The sequence below is a fragment of the Arvicanthis niloticus genome, chromosome 7, assembly GCF_011762505.2.
Source record: "Arvicanthis niloticus isolate mArvNil1 chromosome 7, mArvNil1.pat.X, whole genome shotgun sequence".
Lineage (NCBI taxonomy): Eukaryota > Metazoa > Chordata > Mammalia > Rodentia > Muridae > Arvicanthis > Arvicanthis niloticus.
In genome coordinates, this window is record NC_047664.1 from 4,247,874 (window position 1) to 4,269,798 (window position 21,925).

At 40.5% G+C, this 21,925-nt stretch overlaps 1 protein-coding gene across 2 annotated transcripts in view; it reads left to right on the forward strand.

Annotated features, from left to right (window-relative positions):
• The window catches only part of Hfm1 (helicase for meiosis 1), an 80,825-nt gene extending 64,638 nt beyond the window's left edge, over positions 1-16,187 (forward strand). For both annotated transcript variants that reach the window (XM_076937809.1, XM_076937808.1), the window contains 7 exons: positions 1,701-1,780; positions 3,426-3,529; positions 8,538-8,777; positions 11,213-11,303; positions 14,619-14,730; positions 14,815-14,960; positions 15,874-16,187. In XM_076937809.1, coding sequence (XP_076793924.1) covers positions 1,701-1,780; positions 3,426-3,529; positions 8,538-8,777; positions 11,213-11,303; positions 14,619-14,730; positions 14,815-14,960; positions 15,874-15,943 — 843 coding nt within the window. In that variant the 3' untranslated portion in view covers positions 15,944-16,187. The remainder of the gene's footprint in view (positions 1-1,700; positions 1,781-3,425; positions 3,530-8,537; positions 8,778-11,212; positions 11,304-14,618; positions 14,731-14,814; positions 14,961-15,873) is intronic.
• The last annotated feature ends 5,738 nt before the right edge of the window (positions 16,188-21,925 follow it).

The window sequence follows — 21,925 nt, forward strand, 5'->3', positions numbered from 1 at the left end:
CAGAGAATGCTAACAAAAATAGTGATGGAGGTCAGTAGACTACATTTTAAAGGTCTGGAGTATTTGGTGATAGCAGAGAGATCTTCCAAGTAGCTGAAGTATATCTAGAAAAGTAGTGAGCAGTGATGCTGAAGAGGAGAACAGGAACATTGGGCAAACCATTTTGTTATGTTGGAGATTTACATCTCACCTCAAACGATTTAGAAACATTAAGGTGCTTTAATCAATGATGTGCTCGGAGTTGGATCATTCTGACTGCAATGAAGAGAAGGAGTCAGAAGGTTTTTAAAATAGGAACATGGTGTGACGGTTTGTATATGCTCTCCCAGGGTATTAGGAGGTGTGGCCTTGTTGGAGTAGGTGTAGGAGTGTCACTGTGGGTGTGAGCTTTAAGACCCCTATCCTAGCTGCCTGGAAGTCAGTATTCTGCTAGCAGCCTTCAGATAAAGATGTAGAACTCTCAGCTCCTCCTGCACCATGTCTGCCTGGATGCTGCCATGTTTCTGCTTTGATGATAATGGACTGACCCTCTGAACCTGTAAGCCAACCCCAATTAAATGTTGTCCTTATAAGAGGTGCCTTGGTCATGGCACCTCTTACTGTTCACAGCAGTAAAACCCTAACTAAAATACATGGAAGCTCATTAGCTTGTTTTGCAGAATTGAAGCAAATGGTGGTAATCTAGGGTAGTGGGTAGGCAATGGGGAACTGACTGGGCTTAAAACATTTGTCAGAGGGACTTCCTTCATTGGTGGTGGGGTGGAGGTGAAAGCAGTCAAAGTCAATGCCCATCTTTCTGGCTTGATCAACTGGGAGAAAAGCTGGGCCTCTAGAGTAAGGAGAGTGAAGGGCAATCAAGCTGACGAAACAGAATAGACTCAATTTAGGAAATACTGGATTTAGGGCTGGAAGCAGTAAAGTGCTTAGTGGTTTAGTGCTTGCCTAAAGTATGTGTACTAGTTACTTTTCTACTGATGTCATAAAAATACCATGACCAAGGCAACTTACAGAAGAGTGTATTTGGGTTTATGGTTCCAGAGGGTGAGTTTGACATGGGGGAGGCGTGGCAACAGGCAGTAGGTGTGGCAGCTGGAGCAGAGAGCACAACTTGAAATGGCAGGAGTCTTTAAACTCTCAAAGCCTGCCTCCAGTGACATGCTTCATCCAGCGAGGCCACACCTTCTAAACCTTCCCAAACAGTGCCACCAGCTGGGGATGAAGTGTTGAAATACATGAGCCTTGGGGGCATTCTCACTTGAATTCTGGGTTCAGTTTTCAAATACCACACCACACAAAACAAACAAACAAACAAACAAACAAAAAAAAAAAAAACAAGATATCCATATAAAGGTGTCCTAGAGGCAGTTAGCTATACCTGGAAATCAGACAAGAAAGGGAACAGAAATAGAAATATAAATTTGAGAGTCATCCAGAGCAATGTGATAATTTAAGGCATGGAGGTCAAAAGATCTTTCTGACAGTATATCATATGTCATACATATCATATAGGGTAAGAAGGGTGCATTAAAACAAAAAAAACTGTCTATTTTTAAGAAGAGTCTGAGAAAAATATTTGAGAACTAGCCCAAGACTCTCCTAATTCATTGATTTCTTGACTTTATTTACCTGCAATAACTTTACTACTTGGTTTATTTGTGAAAGTGATAGTTGAAATTGGAATGGCATTTTTTTATTCACAGATACAGATGAACAAATCTCAAAATGTGGACCTTAAAGAGTTTGGTTTTACTCCAAGGCCTTCCCTTTCCAGTATATCAAGGTACAAACACAATGTTAACATCTAATGCTGCTCCTCCAGATAGCCACCAATCAAGGGGAGTTAGTCATAGGGTTTTGGTGTTTCATGTTACCATTTCCTGAATCTCCTCTTTCCTAGGAAACCACCAATCCCTTATGTCATCCCCAGGTTCTCAGCTTTCTGAGAGATAAGAGGTGCTTTTCAAGGAAGCCATGTTGGTATACCCAGTCTAATCTTTCCCTGCAGGTGCTCATTCCACACTAATAATACCTTACACCTGAAAAATACTTTATAATTTGAAATTTTGAGTGTGCAATGTATCTTTTGACCTTCATAACAACCTGGCTCATAAAATAATGTTCTTTCATGCTGTTTTATATTGTTTATTTACTGGTTTATGCTGTGAAACAGTATCTTGGTATGTAGCCCATGCTGGCCTTGAATTGTATAGTCTAGCCTTGTCTCACACTCATCATCCTATTGTCTTCTCATGTGCTGAGATTATAATTGTATACCTCAGTACATGATATTTACTTAATTTTATTAATAAAAAACTAGACCTCATATTTCCAGTTAATAAGCAGTAGACCACAGATGATAGATAGATAATTCATTGGTTTTTTTTCTTATATCATGATGCAAAGAAGAGAATACTGTATATGTAATTTCCTATTCAGCTTAGGATATTCTTTTCTGCATTTTAAACATCTTTTATTCTTGACAGTTTAATCCTTGCATAGAATGAATTTCAGCACCTTCACTTCCTATCCCCTGTCACCCATGCCCCTTCTCCCCCTGAAACATTCTTTCCCACGTGCCCTCCTCTACTTTCATGTCCATGTGTGTGATCTACTGCTTAAATTAGGATCTTTTGCATGAGCATGGGCAGGAGCTATTTACCGGAGCACAGGCAACTTTCCTGTGCCTGCCTCACTGAAGAAAATGACCTCCTCCTTCTGGTCAACACTGATTGTCAACCTCTCTCAGGGAGGAGTCAGATAGAATTGTAACTGCTAGGATGACAGTCTATTTATTTACCAACCATTATAGAGCAAGAGCTGACCGATCAGAAGTCTAGATCCCAGCCTACTCCAGAGATCTTGACTTCTGCTATAAAACTGACAGTAGCCTTATCAGATTTCTGAAGACTGTATGATGATGGCACGTATCCACTGGGGCATGTAAAGATGACTGACTCAGCACTGGGGCATGTAAAGATGACTGACTCAGCACTGGAGCATGTAAAGATGGCTGACGCAGCACTGGGGCATGTAAAGATGACTCAGCACTGGGGCATGTAAAGATGGCTGACTCAGCACTGGGCCATGTAAAGATGACTGACTCAGCACTGAGCCATGTAAAGATTGCCGACTCAGCACTGGGCCATGTAAAGATGGCTGACTCAGCACTGGGGCATGTAAAGATGGCTGACTCAGCACTGGGGCATGTAAAGATGGCTGACTCAGCACTGGGGCATGTAAAGGTGACTCAGTATTGGCCTCTTCCATCAAACACTTGTTTTTACCCTTTGCTGCCCAAGCCAATTACAGTTCATCACAGAGTTGTGAAATGAATAAACTTTGCTTTTTTATTTATATGAATAAGTAGTTTCCAAGGACAAATTTATTATACTTCCTTTTTTATCATTTTGTTTACCTTCATAAAGATCAAAATATTTAAACATCCCTGAATTGCCAATATTAGAACAGAGGAATCAGCATGAAATCTATGGAAAAGTTCAACAGGGACCATCTGAATACTGTGACAAAGGTAAGCTGCAGTCGCCATTGAGCTGTGAGGGAGTTTGATGTTGCTAAGGTTAACAAGCTGCTTAACTGAAAACCCAGCATCTAAAAGGATTGTGGTTGTTAACAACAGTTTTCTCTTGGGTTATTGAACCAATTTTAAATGTTTTAGGCTATTTTAAATTATCTTGCTGTATACCAAAGATTTTTTAAAGTATCTTCCATATAAAGTGTTGACTATTTTATTTAAAGATAGTATGAGAAGGAACTGGGAAAATTAGAAAGTCTTATGTTAACCAAGTATTAAAATTATGAATATTTTCAGAAATTTAAATAATTCTGTGGATTATTTGAAATTCTTTGAAATTATTACAGTTTCATAAAATCCTTGTGTGACCTGGGGGAAATTGTTTAACCTTCTTGGTTCTTAGCCTGATCTTTAAAATCAAAGTCCTGAGGCCATTAAAATGGCTTAGTGGGTAAAAGTGCTTGTTGCCAAGCCGGATGACCTGTCCTAGAATTTACTTGGAAGAAAGACAGACTTTTTCTGCATATTGTTTTTTGACCGCCACATACACACTGTGGCATGTGACACACATGCAAGGATGCATGAACACACATACATTCACAATAGTAATTTGAGAAGCATAGAAATTTTGTAGTCTAGATTTGCTTATCTATGCCTGTCATTAAAAATGCAGTAATACATAAGAATTCTTTAGCACAATTATTCTGGGTTCTCTTGTTACTAGTGTTGTTTCCCTGGTGCATGTGTGTGATGTAAATGGAACCATGAGCTTTGGAGCTTCCTGAGAACATCTTCACACCCAGCACTGGCGTCACTTCAGAGGGTTTGTTTCCTCTCTCACAGGTTAAGAGCCTAGGTAGTTGTATATGCAGCCCAGTGATCCAGTGCTTGCCTAGTGACATCCTAGATTTGATCCCAGCATGTCAGAATAAATAAACAGATAACTAGATGATAGTATGGACAAGAGCACCTGCTACCTCTCATGAACTCCATTGGGCCCAGTGTGGGATGGGAGAAGTTTTGTAATCTCACTGGGACGATCAGAGAACTTATCTAACTAACAAAACAGGAAGCTCACACTCTCAACCTTTTTATTTTTATCTTTTTCAACCACAACCCTCTGACTTGTTTCCTCCCTATACTGCCACACTATTCTCTTGTACACACAGCTGATACTTCCCTCTGGTTGCCTTCCTGCATGTCTGTAGTCTCCCATTTTACTTCTTGTCCACTCATCCTAAACTCTGGTTATAGAGACACTCATCTAGACCCCTGGCCCAGGACCATCTGTGCTCTTGCTCCACAGTGGGCGCTCTCTCTCTCTCTCCCTCTTCTTTCACTTTGAAGAAGGAGCCATGTGTAAGATAGTGAAGCTGACAGGATCTAGAAACAGTCTTCCTGGGCCCGACTTCTACGTCTGCCATTCACTATAACCCTTCATAGTATACTTACCTTCTTCATCTCAATTCTCCTACCTGATCATTCTAGACATTGTAGGATTAAATGACATAATGCTTATAAAATCATGAGGTAATATCTGGTGTTATTAATGGTAGCAATTAGTATGTTTACTATAATTTTCACACATTAGACTTTATTGTCAAAACATATGTTAAGTTTTGAGAATGTTTTAAGAAAAACATAGCAATTTTATTATCTGTATTGCAGTTTCACAAAGAGAAAAAGAAAAAAGTATTAGAAATTATATGAGGAAGCATTTTGAATCATAAAATTTAATTTGGAAGGGACCTTTGTGCGGTTTCTCATTTTACAGTAAAGAAAGCCAAGATTCCAAGAGATTAAATGACTTGCCCAAAATCACATACCTAATTAATGGCAGGGCCAGAAATAGATTCCATATCTCCTGATTCCCAGTCCAAGCCATTTCTAGAAAATGAAATTGACTTTTAGTTATCAGTTGAAAATTGAGTGTTGAACTTAGAGTGTATGAACTCCATTAGATCTCCACCATCGCATCCCACTTCACCCAACTCATGTATTTTTCTGATTTTGCATCTATCATTAACCCTCTGTTAGTCTCAAAAAGAATTATTTTTTCTTCTATTAAGACTTACCCTGAATTCTATGTAATCATGCCTTCTCTGGGGATTTAGAAGGCCAGTTATTCCTCTTCTCTAGCCAACATTTTCCTAGTCTGCTGTTTTGGTTTGTTTTTGAGAAAAATGCCTCTCCACATACCCTGACTCGCTTGGAGCTGTCGTCCACACTGCCTTCCCCTTGCTCCTGGTGCATCTGCGCCCCCCCCCCCATGCACCATCTGCTCCCTGCTATCTGTTCCCTCTGAGCCTGTAAATATGCTTAAGCCTTGCCTTCTTCAGCCCCAGCATCCATCTCGCTGACCATGGCCTGTTTGATAAGTGCTTAGACATTCTACACAAAGGGACTAAGTGGTTATCTGCATGTACACTGGAAGTCTAAGTAGGCATCTGGATTTAATCTTGGCTAAATCAGGCACTCAAATGATCCCATCAGACCTCCGGGTTTCTCTGAATCTTTTAGCTATGTTTCTCATTAATTGCTTCACTAATTAAATAGACTTACTTATATGGCAAGCCCGCCCAGTTTTTAATCTTTTCAGTTTAACAACCTCAGTAGAAAAAGATAGTTTTCTCTTGTAGTTGTACAGTCTTGAATTCATTCTAGTTAGTCTATTTTGAGTAATGGAGTTACTTGGATAAATCTCATATTTTTGGTTGTGAGCCTAGCCTTTAATGGCTGAGCCATCTCTCTAGCCCTTGGATAAATGTCTATATCTGGGGAGTAGACATTCTCTCCCTGTAGCCCAGGAAAAGCAGGGTACCTCGCCAGGATCACCTAGGATGACAAAGGTATGTTTTTCCCCAAAGTAAAGGAAAGAAAAGATGCTTCTACTGATAGTAAGTTCAGCATGCCAGAATGATGATGATGATGATGGTGGTGGTGGTGGTGGTGATGGTGGTGGTGGTGGTGGTGGTGGTGATGATGATGATGATGGTGGTGGTGGTGGTGGTGATGATGGTGATGGTGATGATGGTGGTGGTGGTGGTGATGATGGTGATGGTGATGGTGATGATGATGGTGGTGGTGGTGATGATGATGATGGTGATTATGATGACAACGATGATGATGATGACGATGATGATGGTAGTAAATCAGAGTCCTGTGCCCTCTGTATCTCTATCTTGCTTTCTTGTCAAACTGAAAAGTATTGAAAGAACAGTTTACATTTGCTCATTTCCATCTTGGTCACTATTCCCTCACTGAAATTGAGGGACTTCATCATTACTTTGAGACTGCTCTTCCTGGGCCCTGTAGTGACTTAAGTGTTCCGTTCAGTGAGAGCTCTCTGAAGGACGTGACACTTCTATTCTGGCCTGCAGAAGGCCTCTCTGGTTCAGTGGGTTGCTCACATCTCAGACTCTTGTGGGGCTGGTGTCTCACATGGACCCATCCTCTTCTGTCTCTCTGCTTCCTCTCTCCTCTGCTTCCTGTTCCTGTCTCCCACTTCCCCTCTCTCTCTCTACTCTTTTTACTACAGACTTCTATACAACACCCCCTAAGCCACATCTTAAATCACCAGCTAACTCCTGATAATTAGTTAGTTTGTCTTTTTCTAAGTACAAATCCATTCCTATAACCACCCTCCTGGGTGCAGCCGCCTCACAGTTAGCAGTGCCCACATCTGAACTCTGGTCGTTGTGTACTGCATTCTGTTGCTTCTCTCTTTCCTTAGATCAGTGCATAGCTTTTCTGAGCTGCTAATGGGAGAGAAAAGATGTTTCTAACCTCTCACTCTTCACCTAGCGCAGCACAAGCCCAGTGTGTGTCATGCTCTCTCCTCTGCTGTTCTTCCTGTTCTTGGGCTTTAACACTCATCTCCGGGTATTGTTTCTATACCTTTCTCACACGTTGCCTGCTTCAGTCTATTATTCTTCAGTCCATAGATATTCCAAGTAATCAAACAGCATCTGATCGTTTAGTCTTCGTGTGAGAGCATCTTCAGTGGCTGTCTTTGCTGATAAGAACAGAAAGATCTTAAGGTGACAATTACTTTGGCGTGGTCTGACCCATGCTTGCCTGTGCAGCTCCATTGAGCCCTTCTTTTCCTCTGTCTGGGCTCTCATATGCTGTTCTTTATAGACTAGCTCTCCTGCTCCACAGCCACAGCCCCATACACTGAGAGGGAGGGAGGGAGGGCTACAAGTGTTCTGTACATGGTTTGAATCTTAAACAGCTCTTTCCCACTGTTCTCGGTGCATTGCCATGCACTCTCATACTATTTCTGTTTCTAGTGTATGTCCTACTGTGTGTGACAACACACAGAAGTGTAAACAGGAACTGTAGCCATAGGCTCAGCTGACACTGTTAAACTGCTAATAGATTTTACACTAAGCTTTTTATGATAATTTAAAATAAATTTCATTCAAATAAATGATGTTAAAAACAAAGATGATAGTGCTAAGAAACTAAACTTCCTGATGTGCTGTATGTGCTATTATCTGTGTTCTTGACATTTTTCAGTATGGGAAACACTGTGGAGTGGGCTGCTACAAAGTTATTTACAGTAGGAATCAGAATCCATTAAAACTAGGAGGAGGCTGGTAAGATGGCTCAGTGGGAAGTGAGCTTGTGGTGGCAAGTCTAGAGACCTGAGTTCAATCCTCAGGACATACAGAAAGTAGACGAAGAGATCGACTCCACAGAGCTGTGCTCTGCCCTCCACAGCACACTGGGGCATGTGCACCCTTATGCACATATCACACACACAGACTCAGTGAAAAGATGATACAATTAATCTACTTAAAATTAAATTTATTGACCCTCTCAGTACCTGTAGCCCAGTAAAAGGAATTGTCTGAGCAGTATACCCAGTACTTGGCATGTGCTTTTGAGAATTGCTGCTCAGCTCTGCACAGCAGCTGAAGGATGGGTCTCACACATCAGTTTAAAATGGCATGTGCTTTGTGCTCCAGCAAGTGCCTACACTCTTGTGCACACACAACAGATTTTCCTGGATGGGACTGTTGGACAGCTTCACATACACACACCGTGCCAGCGGGGATGCTCGGCAGACATGCCAGTACACCTGGGAACCACAGAGTTGCAGATGCAGAAAAAAGCAAGGCTTCAGAAGTTTCCAGTGTGAACTCAGAGCTGGGAAATGAAGTTTGGGATGACTTTGATGACGAAAGCTTACTGGAAGTCATGAGCCTTTCAGCTGATGCTGAGAAGACAGCTGTATCAGGTAAACTGTGTTTTCATAAAGCAAGTTCATTTAGAAAGGCTTTGAATAGTTTTATTTTGGTCCCTGAGACTTGTTTCTTTTTCTTTTCTTCCTTCCTTCCTTCCTTCCTTCCTTCCTTCCTTCCTTCCTTCCTTTCTTTCTTCCTTCCTTCCTTTCTTCCTTTCTTCCTTTCTTTCTCCTTTCTTTCTTTCTTTCTTTCTTTCTTTCTTTCTTTCTTTCTTTCTTTCTTTCTTTCTTTCTTTGGCTGTCTCGTATGTTTGTTGAAGTAAAATTATAATTTTTCACAAACCTAAGTAAGAAGTGTCTCTTCCGCAAAGAGTGTTTTTCCCTCTGAGGGCAAAGGCCAAGGTTGCTTCCTATTAGTAGCATAAGAAACAAGGTGGATTTTTCTTTCTTACCCTATTTCCCCTCTCTTTTTAATTTTTAAAAATTATTTTATCTTACATATATGAGTGCATTGCCTATATGCTGTGTGGCACATGCATGCAGTACACACCCAGGCCAGAAGAGGGCCTCTGATCCCCTGGAACTGGTGTCATGGATAAACCAAGCTGCCATGTGGGTGCTGGGAATCAAACCAGGGACCTCTGGAGGAGCAGCCAGTGCTAGTGCTCTTAACCATTGAGCCATCCCTCCTGTGTCTTGTTAACAGTCCTATTAAATCCAGGTTGTTTATCAAATTGTTCCTCATAAAACAGACTATCCTGGTCTCCATTCTGAGTTCACCTAGGGTCTCTGTGAAGCACAAAGGAGTTTTGTATTTATTCTTCTGCTTTCAAGGAAAGAGAACAGCCTGACTTCTAGTGGAAGTGCTCACTTTTAGATATAAAAAAAATAAGTAAGTAAGAAGGCTAGTGATCTCTATGTTGGAAGGTGTGTTTAAATCAGACATAAACCAGAAACCATGACACAGACAATGAGTTACAGACAGATTTACTCTGATTACTAAAAAAGGTAATTGAAACTCTTACTAGTCATTTAGCTAGAGGAAAAAATGGCAATATTTTTGCCATGTGGACAGAGAAACCAGTTCCTCAGCCTGAAGAACACTCTTCCCTGCCACAATTGCTTACTGACACATTCTACCACAGACACCTGAAAAACATCAGAACAGAAGGCCACAACCAGTTAGAAGTTAAAATGCTATCATTTTGGAATCCTAAAGACCCCATACTCCCTCAGGAAGATCAGAACTTGATCACTTATACAGAATAGACCTAGAAATCTGTGATATGGATCACTAGTCACATTTCTTCCCCCCCTCCCCTTTGGTTTTTCGAGACAGGGTTTCTCTGTATAGCCCTGGCTGTCCTGGAACTCACTCTGTAGGCCAGGCTGGCCTCGAACTCAGAAATCCTCCTGCCTCTGCCTCTCAAGTGCTGGGATTAAAGGCGTGTGCCACCACCGCCCAGCACTAGTCACATTTCTTATATCATTGAACAACTACTAACCCCTAACTGAACACTGTTGATGTGGCCTGCAAGCTAGAAGTCAGTGAATGCTGGCACTCTGAGGTGACCTAACCTCTGTGTGGGCATAGCTTTGTCATCGAGAAAACTTTATCCCCATGCGCAGGTATTTTAAACAATTACTTTCAGACCATTAAAAAGGCTGAATAAATTTCAATTTAGTCATATATCTGAATTTAAAAAATAAGTCAATGCTGATAAGTTGAAGACCTTTAAATATAATGGGTAATAAACTGTGTGTTTTATAGTCTTATTTTCTTAGCTTTTTGTCTTATGTTTTCCATATAAATCAGTTTTGATTATGGAGAATTACTTATCATGTTGTCTAGGCCTTTGTCAACTTTACACAGGCTGGAGTCATCCAGGAAGAGGAAGACTCAACTGAGAAAGGGCATCCATCAGATTGCTCCTTAGACAAGTCTGTGGGAGCATTTTCTTAATGATTGATTTGAAGGCCCAGTCCCTGTGGGCAGTGCCATCCCTGGGAAGGTGTCTAGAGGTGGGATATAATACAGGAAACCGAGTAAGCCCCGGTGAGCAGCCCAGTAGCACTGTTCCTTCATGGTCTGTACTTCAGTTCCCACCTCCAGGCTTCTACGCTGACTTCCCTTCATGATGATAAGCTGTAAGTTGAAACAAACACTTTCCTCCCCAGATTTCTCCTCACAGCAGTCAAAAGCAAATTAGGACACCTATTCCTTTCTTTAATTTTTTTCTAATTTCTGTTTTTTGTTATGGCTTTTCCAGCTGACTAAGAAACTCGTGCCCAAATGTTATGTGTCCTAGGGAAGCCGAATGTAGTCCTTATCCTTGCACAGAAAGCAGTTTACCCACGAACCCGCCTCCTCAGCCTCTGCACTTCTTTCTAAACAGTCCTGCTCAGAGAGATGCCTTAAGAAACTTGGGACAGCACTTTCATTAGCTGACAACTGGCATTTCACTTTAAAATATTCTCTCTTCTCATAGGATTTGGACATACTCATGATTCAAGTCTTGGTGGAAGTAAGCTACCCTTCCAAAAGTCAAGCAACAGATTCCAAAGAGACATCTCAAACAGGCAAGCTTCAGAACTTGAGTCTGTAACTCTTAGACTTTATATCCTCTTAAAACATAATTGGAGATGGGGGTCAGGCTATTAGATGTCAAATAATTGAATGTTAACCACCCTACCCTTGCTAGTGTTGGTGGTTTCTTTCTTGAAGTGCTGTCACCAAACCACTTGCATCAGGACCATCCATCTGGCAATACTCATTAAAATTCTGAGTTCTTGTCCCACATCAGACCTCTGGGGTGGAACCCAGGAACTTCATAGTTTCCAAACAGTGGGCATTCTAGGTTTAAATTTCTTTTTTAAGAAAAGGACATAGGCTTAAGCAGACAGACCATGCACAGGAACTGTTGATGTATGTTTTGTATGGCCGTGGAGGTAAAAATGAAGTTGCAGAGTATAAGGGCCTTAATTGTCACAATAAGTACTACATTTCATTCTCAAACTCAAGAGCCTTAGAAGACCTTCTCAATAAAGGGAAAACATTACTTAGCTGTAGCTAGTTATTGCTGTCTACAAAATATAGTTTAGTGTTGGCAGATATTGTGGTTATTCAAGGAAGGTTAGGAATGTGACACCTTATGGGATATTTCATGGTCTTTAAATTTTGACATCTAGTTCAAAGAAATCAACATATTGGCATCACCTCCATCCAAGTACAGCAACAGTTATCCGTGTAGACCAGGACTAGCTTAGGGGTCTCCAGTGCTCACCTCCATGAAAGAAGATGCAGTTTAATCATGAAAGACTCATTCCAGCAGTGATGGGGAGATGAGGTTAGAGTCAGATTCTTCATGCATCTGAGACATGGCTGTGGGGAGACTGACTGGGTGGAGACGCTTGCACTAAGCCAGGTGACCTGAGCTTGATCTTCAGAATCCACATACTGGAAGGAAAGAGACAGCTTCCACAATTTGCACTTTGACCAACACACACACACACACACACACACACACACACACACACACACACACAATTTTTATATCTCAGAGATAATCTATTCAACTTGATAATTATTGAAATAAGATAATGGAGAAGGGGAAAGGATACATAGCAGCTAGATATATGGAGATATTTCTGAGAATACAGGAACCACAGATTTGGGAAAGGAAAAAAATCATCTCAGAAATGTTCAGTTTGAAACAGTTTTGCCAAAGTGCAAAGTGCATTTGGAATAACAGACTTGATTAGAAATCAAGATGGGACAGGGAGGGAAATTTTTGACCAGAAGACAAACAATGCTGACAGCGTTTATGGGGCTGCATACATGATCACTTAGCAGTGCTGAGCATTAGGCCCACGGACCTCAGACTCCAGAGAACCGCAGACGGCAGCACCTTGCTCACACGTTGCTGGTTTCCTGACACTGGGCCTTAGAGCACTGTTCTCACCACTGGCAAGCCACTCACAGGCCTGCCAGGGCAGCTCCATTGCCCAGCTCTGCACCTGAGGTGCTCTGGTTGATCTCCTCCACCAGATAGCAGCGTTTTAAAAGTTGTCCTCTTATCTCTTTCTTTTATTGATTCTAAGTCTGAGTCAGATAGAAAGAACAAAAGCAGCAAAAGAAAATAAAACTGTGGGTAGGAAAAAAACAAAAACAGCATGAAAACCATTTTCTGCACCATGCATTTAATAAACAACAAATAATTCTGCACTAGTTCAGAAGATACATTGTTTAAAATGCATGCTCACAAGAAGCCCATGTGAAACACTATCAGAAGTTGCTCTGTGGGAAAGGGCCCAAGAGCTGAGGATCTGGTGTGCCTTCAAAACCTGTAATTGTGTGTGTAACTATATAAACACATCTATAGTATATATGTGTGGATGGATGCACACATGGAAGCCAGAGACAATCTGGGGCTCATTCCTCAGGCACAGTCCATATTACTATCAGTATTTTCTTGTGTCTGAGTATCTGTGTGGGCACACATGCACACTGGGAAGGAGTGTGTTAAGCACACACAGTCTGGAAGAGGCCATCCCTGCCCTCTGCTCACTGTCCCTGAGCCTGGGCTGCAGGAGTTCCTGGCTACACTGGAAGCCTGAAAGCACCTGTGACCCTCTTACTGAAGCCCTACTCAGAGAGGGACTGGAGGTGTGGGGGACACCTGGCTGGTTATGTGGGTCCTGAAGTCCTAACTCCAGTCCTCAGGATTGTGCAACAGTCACTCTTCAATGCTGAGCTGTTTCTCTAGTCTGTGGTGGTGGTGGTTGGTTGGTTGGTTGGTTGGTTGGTTGTTTTTGTTGTTGTTTGGTTGGTTTTGTTTTGTGTTTTTGAGACAGGATCTCTCTGGTCTGGATCTCAAGTAGACTAGGCTGGCCCACTGGCTGCCAGGACCACTTGTCTCCATTTTCCCACACAGGGTTTCATGCATGCATCATATTTTCACTCTAGAGCTCAAAAGGGCCAAGTGCTTACAACACAAGCACATCATCAACACAGCTGTTTTTACACATGGTCTGTCTCTGCATTAGAGAATACCTCACTGATGGCTTGTTCTACTTCATATCTGCCTCCTAGCGTGATGTATGGAACATCGTAGTGAATAATGTGTTCTCATGTGTGACTTAAGGACCGTGGTACCTATGTGAATCCAGAATACAGAAGGAGGGTAAAGGTTAAGCAGTGGGAGTTTAGAAAAGATTTACAGGCTTCTGGGTTATAGAAAATCAAGCATAACCCTGAATCTTAAAGGAAATCATTGAATTTCTTAAATAAGACTCTAATCTGGAACGTGTAAGCTGGGTTTGTTCTTAAGGAAAGGAAATAGCCAGATGTGGTCCCAGCACTAAGGCAGGCAGATCTGTATGAGTTGAGGCCAGCCTGGTCTACACAGTGATTCCAAGACAGCCAGGACTACATAGGGACACTCTGTTTCAAAAAAAGAGGAGGAAGGGGGAGGAAAAGAAGAAGAAAGAGGAAGAGGAAGAAGAGGAGGAGAAAGAAGAGGAAGAGGAGGAAGAGGAAGAGGAGGAAGAAGAGAAGATATACCAAGTTCTCAACAAGTATAGGAAACAATATCAATGTTTTTGTAATAAATATTGTTCACAGAGTAACTATTAATAAGCTTTATGTTAAATGTTGTATTCTTTGCAGAGTGACTATTAATGTAGAACTGTAATGGTTTGTTTTTCATGTTTGTTGTATTTTTTTTTTTTTTTTTTTTTTTTTTTTGGTTTTTCGAGACAGGGTTTCTCTGTGTAGTCCTGGCTGTCCTGGAACTCACTCTGTAGACCAGGCTGGCCTCGAACTCAGAAATCTTCCTGCCTCTGCCTCCCAAGTGCTGGTGTTTGTTGTATTTAATAATTAATTTTAACTTTTAGTTTTGTTTCATCACCTGAGAAGACAGATGTTCATTTACCAGATTGCTCCATGTCCAACTTTGGGCCGTCCTCTGTGGCAGAGTTCCCGCAACAAGCTGGAAATGCAAGTCTTGTAAGCCACATACTTTTGTTTTTATTTCAAATTTTGCTTGAATACATAGCTTTCAGTGATTGCTGCCTTTTAATTCAAACATAGGTCAATTTACAAGAGAGAAGACAGCCGACTCTCTCACCAGTGATTGAGAGAATGTGCTTTACTAAGAAAATACCACAGTCTCCCAATTTTAAGGAAGTGGATATTTTTATTGGAAACAGCGGCTCTAAACAGGAAATTGATCTTAGGTGAGAGCTCTTGAAATACATTTACTAGCAAAACTTTTACAGAGAAATTCAATATTCTTTTTGGGTTCATTTTAAAGATTTAGTGTGTGTGTGTGTGTGTGTGTGTGTGTGTGTGTGTGTGTCTGCCTGTGAGTACAGGAGTCTAGTGCTTCTGGAGCTGGGGTTATAGGCAGTTGTGAGCCGCCTGATACGAGTTCAGGCATTGGACTCTGGAAGAGTACTACAGTGCTCTTAACTCTGAGCCATTTCTACAGATCCTTGTTCATTTTAAAGATCAAACCAAACCTTTATTTAAAGCCTGGAAATTTTAGATCTCCTGCGAACCGAGGGTTCTTAAAGCCATCAGTATTAGGTATACTAATTTTTAAAACATGTTTAATGCTATTAATTATAAAACATTGAGTTGGTAAAGGAGCTTTTACTGATTTGAATGCAGAATGTTTTATTGACAGAACAAACGATAGTGCCACTGGAGAAATACAAATGAAATCGGGTACCTTATAGAAGAAGCCCAGCTTGTGATTTACCCGTTAGCTCTTCACAGCTCAGCAGGTTCAGTGTCACAGAGATAATAAATGCCATCAGCACCACTGCTGGCCACTCCTCAGAGGGAACCTCCGCACACGTCTCCCTTTCCTTAGAGAGGCCAAGCTTAGAAACCTGCTGATGCTTTCACTGAACAGTATTACACTCCAGTGTGTTTAAAGAAACAGTTAAGAGAGGTGTTCCCTACCCCTTACAGCTTCCCTCTGTTGGTTTGCCCACTGAGGAGGTTTTCGTGCCATGTTGGCTACATTAACCTCATACTAACTTTCAAGTGTAACTATACTGTAATGGTAAATTGTTTACTATGTATTTTTAAAATAAGTTGATTTACAAAAAAATCACTTTTATATTTGCTTTTTACCTCCAGTAAGTATTATCCTGATGATCCAGCTGAAGAAATGAAAGCTCTTCTGGGAATATTTAATGGCATTTTCTAAAGAAAAAATATAGTTAATAAGGCAAAGTATAAACATGTGTAATGACTAAAAATGCTTTTTATTTTTAAAGATAATTGTTAAGAATTTTTCTCATAAGTTTGATTCATCCCTTGACTTTCGTATAACAAAATATATGGACTGATATATTTTTATTTTTATTGTAACTTCTGCAAGAATGGTTTTGTTTCAGTAAACTGATAATTAAATTATTATAAATAATTTGTTATTAAACCAGTTTTAATAGAAGCTTATATTTCACTTTTATATTTTCTTAAGAAGGATATCTGAGAAAGCAAAATAATGCTCTCAGTGAACATGGGTAGTCACGGTGTATCTGCTAGCATGGCTCTTGTGTGTCAGTGAACATGGGTAGTCACGGTGTATCTGCTAGCATGGCTCTTGTGTGTCAGTGAACATGGGTAGTCACGGTGTATCTGCTAGCATGGCTCTTGTGTGTCAGTGAACATGGGTAGTCACGGTGTATCTGCTAGCATGGCTCTTGTGTGTCAGTGAACATGGGTAGTCACGGTGTATCTGCTAGCATGGCTCTTGTGTGTCAGTAAACATGGGTAGTCACGGTGTATCTGCTAGCATGGCTCTTGTGTGTCAGTGAACATGGGTAGTCACGGTGTATCTGCTAGCATGGCTCGTGTGTGTCCTGTTCTGCTGCTTGCTCTTTTGGATTTTTAAGAATCCAGCAGCCTCTGAATCCGTTCTTTCATTTTGAGCAGTAATAAATGAAATGCTAATCCGTGTGAAGTGTTGTTTTATTTGCATTGTTTTAGGGTATTTTCTTTATCTGTATGTGTGTGTGTGGTCCTACCTGAGTTCATTTGTCCCATGCAAGTGCAGGAGCCCACAGAAGCCAGAGGAATGTATTGCATCACCTAGAACTGGAGATGCGGGTGGTTGTAAGCTGCCTTGTGGGTGCTGGGAACTGAACCTGGATCCTCTGCAGGAGGGGAAGTTCTCTTAGCCATTAATCCATCTCTCCAGTCATATTTACCGTTTCTCATACCATTTTCAGTGGTGTGAGAACTGAAACTGCTAGGTTACCTTTATTATAACAAAAAGGTATTTTCTGTTTTTTACAGTAATTCTTATCTCAAGTTTATTTATTGAGAGGTAAGAGTTCAGGCTCATTTCTAATTTACTGTATAAATAATAGCTAAAGTTAAAACCACTTAAGATATTTTAGAATGATATTTTTGTTCTAAGGGTAAAAACGTAGAGGCCAAAGAAGAAAAGAAGAAGAACTCATGGGTGAAATGATTACTGTCATTAGTAATGAACATTATTAGAAATATGTACTACACTTCCATCAAACACTTAGAACAAAACTAATTCTGTCTTCTGTTAAGGACAGCCCTGCTTGTCTTTATAATTGGTCTGTATCTGAATCTATCAAACAACCTCTAAAGGTTCTTCAGATCCATTAAAATGAAAAAACTGATGCACTAAAATTTTCTTATCCTTAACTTTGGCACTACAGAAGAGTTTAATTCAGTGTGACCTATTAAGTGAAAAACACTGGTCCTTCGGAGGATGAGACTACTGTTTCTGTTCTTGTGGGGTTTACATGCTGGTAGAGACAATAAGAAATGCAGTAAAGTACAGGTGTGCCTCAGACCTCTAACATAAAGTAGCTCTCACCATGAAGCAAGCTATATTAATTTTTTTATTTACTGGTGAGTATAAAAGTTATGTTTATATTATGCTGTAGCCTCTTATGTATGCAATAGTATTGATATCTTTAAAACGCAATGTGTTTGTTTTTAAAATAGTCTATTGCTAAAAAATGCTAACAGTCTTCTGAACTATTGGAAAATGACAACAATAAATTGCCCCTTGCGGGGTACATGACCTTCAGCTTCTACATAATGTAGCACCTGCAAAGGACAACAAATGGAAGGAAATAGGTGATGTCCGTAAGAGGTGATGCAGGGAGCACACTGCACCCAGCAGTGCAATGAGTCACTTGAGGTTGCTCTGGACCATACTCAGATCTTCTCACTTGGGGCTGGAGTGCTCAATGGTTTATATTTCTAACAAATTACCTGAAGACCCTGTGCTGTAGATTCAGGTTCTGCATTACAAGCACGGTTTCAGGAACTATGGGATGTGGTCATAACTACATAGTTAAGATGGTCTTCAAAGAGAAGTTAAAACTTGACCACTACAAAAAATGAGTACACTTTGTTGAGGAACATATGAAAGAAAAGGACATTCTAGACAGAGGAACTGGCCTGAGCAGAGATCTGTGGAGGAAAGCATCTGTTTGAGAAATAATAAACAGGTGTTTTTATTTTTTATTTTGCATAGGTTAATGCTATAGAATGTAGCTTAAGTATAGACTGTAACTTAATGCCAGACTGTGAAGATCTTGAAGTGAAACCCAAACTTTAATTAGTAGACTAGCATTTCTCAATTTTGCATTGTTATAAAAATATGGGTAGTATATTAAATATATGAATTCTTGGACCTTAGAAACCACTCTTTGAGAACCCTTAGCCTGGGGTCACAGGGTCTACTCACCTGTATAATTGTAGATCCTAACTGGTGTCTGCAGTTAAGAACATTTACTTTTGTGGGAATTTAGAAGGTACCAGTGAAAAAATTAGGGCAAATAGGAGTGAGGCTTAGCATCAAACAAGGTAACCAAGCTTAGGCCTTGGTCAGTTTGTCAGACAAAACATCCATCCTTGAAGGCCTTGCTTCTCATGCAGATAAGGAGACTGGGAGAGGGGAGGCCAGACCAGTCAGAGTCAGAGTCTGTGTGCTAACAAGGTTCCTGGTGATTTTATGTATATTAAAGTAGGAGAAACTCCTAGATATGAAAGAAAGGAAAGGAAGCAATTATCAGAATTCTAAGAAAATCCATTCCAGAAGACTTATGTAAGAGTAATGACTATTCCTATTTTCTGTGTGTTGTGTACTTTGTTGTCACTGTTACTTTGAGGCAGGGTCTTACTGTGTATTTCTGGTTTACCTGAACCTCAGTCTGTAGACCAGGCTGGCCTTGCACTCAGAGATGCAGCTGCCGCCGCTTCCTGAGCACTGGGATTAAAGGTGTGAGCCACTATGTCCTGCTTATGCTTCCTACTTATAATATAATGATACAGGTTTTTTAAATTGTCTTTCAGAGTCGGTATTCTTCACCAGTGGTGTAATTATATTCATAATTCACATGCATTAGCTGAGTATGTAGCTTGAGGGTACTCGGAGTTCTAGAGGACTCTGGAGTTCTGTTTTAATTAACATAATAAAGTAAATAATTCAGAAGAATCATCTTTGTTTCAATTTTAAAACCTTCCCCTAGCCTGATACACCCCTTACAGAGCCTTACATACTTAAGCAAAGTCCCACAGAAACCAGCAAGACCTCACACTGTCCATTCCACATGATTTAGAAAAGGGACACAGCTTGCATTTGTACATATATGTTACAGCTATAAAAATGTGTATTTAATAAAGGAATTAGGGGGTAGAGAGATGGCTCAACCATTAAATGCACTGGCTTCTCTTCCAGGGGACCTGGATTTTATTCCTAGCACCCATATGGTGACTCACAGCCATCTTTAACTCCAATTTCAGGAGATCCAATGGTCTCTGGCCTTTATAGGCATACATGAGGTAGTCAGACATATAAACACTCAAACACATAAAATAATGAGTTTTAATAATAAAAAGGAATTTCAATTAAGCTAATGTCTCTTTATGACAGTAAATAACTTTAGTTCTTTAGAGACTGTACGGACAATAAACTCACTGGGGTTTGATTGTTTGTTTTATGCGCTTCTCTAATGATCAGTTTGGAAACTGAACACCTTTTACAGATTAGAACTTTGCCTTTACATATACCATCGGGTTTAACCCAGGGCTTAAACCTCCCAAATGAGTTCTTCATCACTGAGCTATGTCACCAGCACACAGACATAGTCTTAAGCCCAAATGATTTTACTACAATTGCTTAATTTTAAAAAATTATCAAAAATGTAAACAACCAATTTCCAATTAGTTTCTCTTATAAAATATTTGTATTCTGTCATTAGCTGATACATTTTTAAACAAGGGAAATAATCGAGTGGTACAATAAATGACACCTAGAAACACTAGTTCAAAGCTTCAGTTTAGATAATAAAGAAAAAAGTAAACCCTTCAGATACTAAATTATTTTTCCCTGAATTGTTAGCAAATAACTGGCAGGCCCACCCAAAACTGGAACCCAGGTTAGTTCTTAATTAAAAAAAAAAAAAAAAAGAAATAAAAGGAACGGTATGAAGGAGGAGAAAGTTAGTTGTAGATGGAAGGGAGAATGTAGGCAGAGACAGACACATGTGAGAGAGTCCAGAGTGGCCATGAAGACCCGGAGAGAGAGGAGACAACGGAGAGGGGAAAGTGGAGCAGCAGCCAGGAGGCCAAAGGCACAAAGAAAGAGTGGGCAACCAAAATGGTTAGATATATAGAGAAAAGCATCCTAGCCCCCTGGGCTGGAGGGCTTAAGATAGGGGGCAGAGTATGCAAGCCAGGAGGACCCTGGAGCAAGTAGGGGCTGAAGGATGCTGGGAGAACCTGGTGTCCAGGTTCACTTTGATATGTTAAACTTCAGCCAACTTTAGTTCCTAACACTAAAGCTTGCAGCTTAGAGCTCAGACTTACAGTGTGAAATGTGAACTTAACCCATCTGTCCTCGTTGTCCTTAAAGGTGTGAAGGAATTATGTTCTAGCTGTGAACTGTGCTATGTCAATTCTACACACACAACTTTCTGTAACCCAAGCTGTGCTTACAGCTTTGAGATTCAGATATTGTATATAAGTATTTGCATATTCAAATGGACTTGTGGTGCTTTACTGTTTAAAAAGAGACAGATATCTTACTCTTCATTTATTCAGTAAAAATATTACTAAACAGCTGCTATTTACTAGGCTAGACAAAGCTGGGACTCAGCCAACTAGAACGTAACTTGAGCTTTCTCAAAAAACATGAATGTGTCAAACATCAGTTAAGGGACAATCCAGACTGGGCTGACTACACTAATAACTTAGTTTGTGTATCAGGGTTTGGAGTGAGTGCCGGGGTCACCTGGCAGATCAAATGGCATTTATTACCAAGATGGCTGTGCTTAAGTCAAGCTGAATCTCTGCAAAGTCCTAGAAAGATGACTATGACCTGGTTGTATTTTAAGGGGCTCATAGATAATAAGGTGACTGATGGAACTGCAGTACAGACGCATGGAGAATTTCTTCACAACTCAACACTTTATCCATCAAGTTTTATTACCAAAGTTCTCTGATTCAGGTTTCTGTTCTAGATTCTGTGTAAGGTGTAATGTCCAGACTTCTTAAGAAGGCACTATACAGACATGGCCAGGTGTTGTTGTTGTTGTTGTTTGTTATTATGCCTGCAAGCCAGAAGAGGGCACCAGATCCCATTATAGATGGTGTGAGCCACCATGTGGTTGCAGGGACTTGAACTCGGGACCCCTGGAAGAGCTGCCAGTACACTTAACCTGTGAGCCATCTCTCCAGCCCAACATACTCATTCCTAAATGGGATTTTTTGTTTTCATTAAAACCCTTCCCTCAAGGCTCAGGGATCTGTGCAAAAGAGGATGCAGAAATACTGTAAGAGCCCAGAGGTAATGGCTGATGTTTCCCAGGAAACAACATGACTGAACATGGCCAGTTTTTTACAAATAGTAAGGCTGTATATTCTTTGGACAATGGATTATAAAAGGAGGAGCATCAGAAGAGTAAACAGGAGAGACACGTCATCGAGGGACAGATTACAGATAAGGGGAGAGACAAGATGTCCTCATTTGGCAGGCTGGCATTACATCATAGAAATATAATAATTAGTTATAGTTGTTTGACCTAAAATTATATAAATCAATCACTTTTCAATCATGTATAAATAAATTTGTATTTAAAAAATTTTATACAGCATATTCTGATCATGTTTTCCCTGTTCCCTCAACTCCATG